This window comes from Octopus bimaculoides, chromosome 4 (assembly GCF_001194135.2).
Source record: "Octopus bimaculoides isolate UCB-OBI-ISO-001 chromosome 4, ASM119413v2, whole genome shotgun sequence".
Taxonomy (NCBI): Eukaryota; Metazoa; Mollusca; class Cephalopoda; order Octopoda; family Octopodidae; genus Octopus; species Octopus bimaculoides.
Genome location: NC_068984.1, coordinates 64,798,833 through 64,804,940, shown reverse-complemented (window position 1 = coordinate 64,804,940; position 6,108 = coordinate 64,798,833). Strand labels below are relative to the sequence as shown.

The 6,108-nt window shown below is 29.8% G+C and overlaps 1 protein-coding gene across 9 annotated transcripts in view; it reads left to right on the top strand.

Moving 5' to 3' along the window:
• Positions 1–6,108, top strand: part of LOC106882502 (bone morphogenetic protein 1) — a 987,136-nt gene that overhangs the window by 683,282 nt on the left and 297,746 nt on the right. For 7 of the 9 annotated variants that reach the window (XM_052967135.1, XM_052967137.1, XM_052967141.1 and 4 more), the window contains one exon: positions 5,825–5,872. The exons of the other annotated variants lie outside the window; for them this stretch is intronic. In XM_052967135.1, coding sequence (XP_052823095.1) covers positions 5,825–5,872 — 48 coding nt within the window. The remainder of the gene's footprint in view (positions 1–5,824; positions 5,873–6,108) is intronic. 9 annotated transcript variants of the gene reach the window in all.

The window sequence follows — 6,108 nt, the reverse complement described above, 5'->3', positions numbered from 1 at the left end:
ATAATACTAAAAGATTAAATGTTTTGTACAATAATAGGAGTAAAGAAAATAAGAATGAATTATTAAATGACAAAAATCCAAGAACTTCAATGATGATATGAGATACACAACAAACGAAGGAAGGGAAGTAACTCTTAAGGACTCGCCGCTAGAATCTATGCATTTAAACATACAATCTCTTAAAAGAAGAAGCAATAATCATAGTATTAACAACAAAAACGATAATATGAATACAAATATTGATAATACAAATATAAATACTATTACTTATAATAGCAGCAACAAACGTAAAAGAGAAAACAATAAAAGTATTAAGATAGGTAAGGAAAACAATGACAAAGTGGATAGTAATGCAAACAGTAAACACGCTAACGTAAATAATCTTAAATTAATGGTAAAGACTCATAACATAGAAAATAAATATAATGAGGATAACTCTGAAGGCACTATTAGTAACAAAACCGGGAACTCTTCTAAGAATAAAACTTGCAATTGTGTCAAAGGAAAACGATGTCCATTAAATTCTTTTTGTAGGAAAAAAGGCGTAATATATTGGTGTAAGGTAATATCTGAGGGACAGGATTATTTCTATATATAGGTTCTAGAGAAAATTAAATAATAAGAAGGGTAGCTAATCATGAAAACACCTTTAGGGATAGGAAGAGGCTAGCACCAGTCTAAGTAAACAAATGTTCATATTGGAGCTTTTAGTATGAATAACAAGCAGTACAGCATGTCATTTCCAAATTTCTGGCAGAGTGGATTGCATCATGGTGCTAATTTCCTCACAGACGGTGCCAAACTGATGCTACTATAGCGTGTAATCAACAAAATGAAAAGAAACAATGAGTATGTGTGAAATTAGAATTATAAAAGGGCAACAATTTACCCATTGCACCCTGTATATATATGTATGTGTGTGTGTGTGCATATGTATATATATATATATATATATATATATATATATATATATATATATATATGTAAATATATATATGTGTATATATATATATGTATATATATATGTATATATATATATATGTATATATATATGTATACATATGTGTATATATAAATGTGAGCATATATATATGTGAGTATATATATGTATATATGTGTGTGTGTATATATATATCTGTGTAGATATATGTGTATAAATGTATATATATATATATGTGTGTGTGTGTATATATATATATATATATGTATATATATATATATATGTATATATATACACACATATATATGTATTAATGTGTGGAAAAATTAAAGAAGGAATGAGTCTACTGATGTGACACTTCATGGCTTCTTGCTCATTCAGAAAAGATGCACCAAGCATATATACACATGTGCTTTACAACTAAGTAATAAAATATTTATTCTCCACCTTACCTTTGTTTTTCAAGTTCTATTTCTCAAATTTGTACCACCAAGTTTATATATAAGTACATGCATGTGCACACACCCTAACACGCTCACACTTTGTGAAAAAGTTCAAAATATCTCCCCAAATTACATCATATTGGGGAAATATAAGGTTGGATTATGCTAAATGTTTTATCCAATTTCAAAATACAAGCACTTTAAATGTTTTTGCATAATTTCAAGCTACAGTATAACAATAAATTATTTACAAATCTTGCCCAACCGGTTTCACCTCTATTGATAATCTTCAATTCCACACAGAGTTTTTTATGTATAATTTCAATATACTGTATTATGTGAAACAAAATAATCATAGGTATTTCCCATAGCATGAATGTTATATTTACTGACAACATTGCCATGTTACTTTGACATGGTTAGGGACTTTATAAGCTATAAAGAAAAGTCAGTAAAAATAATATATCTTATTTGTTTGTAAATTACATTTTTTGTTTAACTGCTATTTTAGCATTTCAACATTGGAACATCAGTTTCTAAACATAGAAATGCACTTTAGAAATTAACTGCTTCATATTATTTTGAGATGTCCTTATAACTTATGATACTTGTTGTTAATATTATGATTATATTGGCAATAACAACATAGGAAATGTTAATCCCATAGGAAAGATCTGTGACTATTATATTTTATATGTATTTTTATTGTATTTCAAAATTATGCAAAAATTATTTATTGGTATTGCAATTTGAAATTAGATAAAACGATTTAGTGCATTTTCTGCTTGTTATTTTTGCCATACATACCTGCATACATGCATGCACGTGCACACACACACAAAGATATAATGTAGTGATTCAGCTAAGCCATGGCATTAGTACAGAGCTAGTATCAACCATGAATGAAGGATGAAAGAACAGGAGTTGTGTAATCACTTTCATTTGGTTACAGTTATTTCTATCATAAGTAAGCATGTGTGTGTTTGTACAGATGTTTGTGTGGATGCACACACACCCACCAACAGAATTGGGGAAAAGTACTTCTTGAGAGCATTTTCATGCTAAGTACAGTGGAGTTTCATATATGTAATAAATGGAATTGTAAATCTTTCATTAACTGAAAGTATCCTTGCAATTTGAAAAGGAAACTTTGTCTTGTTGGGACATGGAGTGGGGATTAAAATTTAAAAGCATCAAGTGAGAGAAATAACTTTGACAACATTAGTTGATCCATGTGCCTTCAGCATTAGCAAAGCAGTAAACCATCTTTGTTACATTAAATTCATTAAGAATCTCCTATACTGTTCTGCAGTTACTATGATCTCTTGCTTAGAGAACAAAATATTTTTTCACATAATTTCTTTGTAATGCTAGTTGTAATGTTAGGTGTTGACAACCCATTCTTGCTGGCACAGTCATTTGTTTTAAATCTGCGTCGTACTTTTGAAAGCTCTGATATGTGAACTTTTGCTGATCAGTAACTTAGATTTGTGAGTTCCAAAGCATTAAAGCCGAGAGTAACTCATCACATTGATATGATCTACCCATGCCTTATGAGCTATTAATGATTCTATACGTTCAGTTTTCAGGGTTCTTCTTAGAGCACTTCTCTAATACAAGGAAATCTCATCAACATTATAAATCTACTCATAACTTTTTTTTTGTTTGTTACCAAAATCTTCTTTTGTACTCTCATCAATAAATGCAGCATGTTTTCTTGTCTGCTGAATAGTTTTCATCTAATGCTGCTTGAAAATTTAAACCAAGCTGCTTCTTAATTATACTTGTAATCTTGTCTTAGTTCTTTAAGAAAAAAATTGCCATGTTCCTTCGTCAGTTCTCTGGACAGCTCAACTTTTTTACTCACATGGAAATTGAACCACATTATTAGCACTTAATCCATTTCTGAACTTTATTCATTGTTTATTGTGTTCCCTATGCATATCCTTTACTTTGACCCTCTGTTAGCAAATATTTAAGCAATTATTCTTTCTTTGCCATACACTGCCAAAGGGCTAATCTTACATAAACCAAGCAAGGTTCTCACAGACACACACTTTGTGAGATTTCTCAGAACTTCAGCTCCATCTGCTATGGACAATATTTAGTATTTTGTCTTAACACTATAGAGGGACACTTCCATTATACATTGGAACCATGAGCAAGTTATAAGATACAAAAAAATAAATAAATTGGAATGACTTACAAGTACTGTTGTTGCAACCAATACCACCAAAACAGTGGTGACAAGTGAGTGTATGAAATCAGAAACAAGGCCCTAAATATACTGGTGTTGCATAACATTTTCTTTCCATACTTAGAAAAAAAAAACAAGAACTATAACTATGGATTCCACTAGTTCTTCAACAAGAACAACAGTATAATGAATTACAGCTGCATGATGTCATGTTGAATACTGTTAAGAATCTTGGGGAGAAAATTGTCATTTAATCTCTGTTATATAGTGCTTATAATGTTATTTAGCTGTGTCTGTGTTTGTATTTGCTACAAATAGCTATATGCTGCCAGCCTTTGGTACATAAGATGCATGTTCTTTCTCTGAGGTCTAAAGAAGACCAGAGGCTAGCTTGGTTAACCACTGTTTCTGTCCATAGAGAAATAACATCTTGTGGTATAACCAGTTTGTTTACTTTTCATAGAGAGACTGAAATTATATTCTAATGACAAATTAGTATATATTTTCAAATTATATGAACACACACACACACAGAATATCTTACATGAATGTATAGATCTTTACAGTTGTGATGATTTCTGATAAAAAAAGCATTTCTAAAGGTATGTATGTGTGTATATATGTACTTATGTATGCGTATATAAGATGCCTGCATGGAACTTACAGGCGTCGAGTTGTTTAATTACTTTGTAACTTCTTCAAATTAAAAATAAAATGTATACATTTGTGTACTTATGTATATATGTACTTATGTATGTGTGTACACACACACATATGTATACATCATTACAGCTGTGACAATTTCAAAAAAGAATTTCTAAAGGTATACATGTGTTTATATATATATGTTTGTATATATCTATATGTACATATATATGTGTATATAAGACACATGTACGGAACTTACAGACGTTGAGTTGCTTAATTACTTCATAACTTCTACAGATGAAAAAGAAAATGTGTTTGTGTGTGAATATTATATGTATATATGTACCTATGTTTGTGTGTACACACACACATATATATACATCATTAGAGTTGTGATGATTTGTGATAAAAAAAAGTATTTCTAAAGGTATACATGTGTCTATATATATGTGTGTGTATATGTATATATATACTTATAAATGTGTATATAGGACACATGTATGGAACTTATGAATGTTGAGTTCCTTAATTACTTGGTAACTTCTACTGATTAAAAATAAAATGTTCACATATAATCTGTCTATCTATCTATCTGTTTGTCTATCTATCTATGCATCTGTCTGTCTATCTCTCTCTCTATATATATATATATCTACCTACCTATATATATTTATTTGTCTATCTATCTATTTATCTACGCACACATACATGTATCTATGCGTATACATGTATGTATCTATGTATGTGTGTGTATGTATGTGTGTATGTACATACATACAAATGTATGTAGGTGTATGTGTATGTACTATAGACATATACATTTTGATATGTATTCCTGTATATATGTACCTCAGCTACTAGGCGGTGACACCTGCATAGTCTATGTTTCATGTTAGTTGGAGATATAAAAGGCATTTTTAAATTTCATTATTTTACTTAACCCAGGCAACACTGGATATTTCTGCTAATTTAATCATAAAATCTTCAGCACATTAGCTTACTCTAATGTTACTTCATTACTACATTAACATTCTCTTTAAACCAAATTATCTTGTCCCTTAAAAACCCCAACATCGTTTTTTTACGAATTTTTTTAATGATAGCTTTATGATTTAAGCAATTTAATTTCTAAATAAGCATTTATGGAACTTTCCAACCCATTCATATATGGTCTAGGTGTTAGGAGAATTGTAGAAATAAGTCAAAATGTCTTTGGTTGCTGGATACCTTCATTCTTTGACAACAAAATAAGGTCCAAATATTCATAATTCTATACTAAAATCAACTTCTATAATAATTTTGTATAGCTTTTTTTTCTCAAAATATAACAAAACATACCCATTAGTTTGAATCCTTTTTAAATCCATATCTTTCATTTTTCCATGCAAGCTTGCCCACAAATGATTCTGTCATGTTTAAAATTTTTCTTTTCAAATTAGTAACACTTTTCATCTTGAGTAGCTGTAGTCTGACTTTGAAGCATTTTCATATGTTGCTCTCCTTCATTCATCTTTCCTCCCCTGCTGGCGCTCACCTTTTCCAATAGAATCTAATTCTAGAGGGATCGTTAAAATAACTATTATTGTTTCAATTCAGCAACAGAAATTTTGGTCCCTTCAATGGATCCAACCAATTCAAATGCTTGTAAGTACATGTCTTTGTTTTTTTTCAACTGGAATGCTAAATTTCCTCTCATAGATATAACAGTATACAAGTCTCCTGTTACGTGTTGTCCCTATTATCACCAGAAAAAAAAATGTGTTACGATTACTATTATTATTATTATTTGTTTCTTTAGAAAGTTTTTAGATTATATTTTTTTAGTTTTTGAATCAGTGAATGTTTTTCAAGAACAAATGCTTTCAGAAAGGGAGAATTTA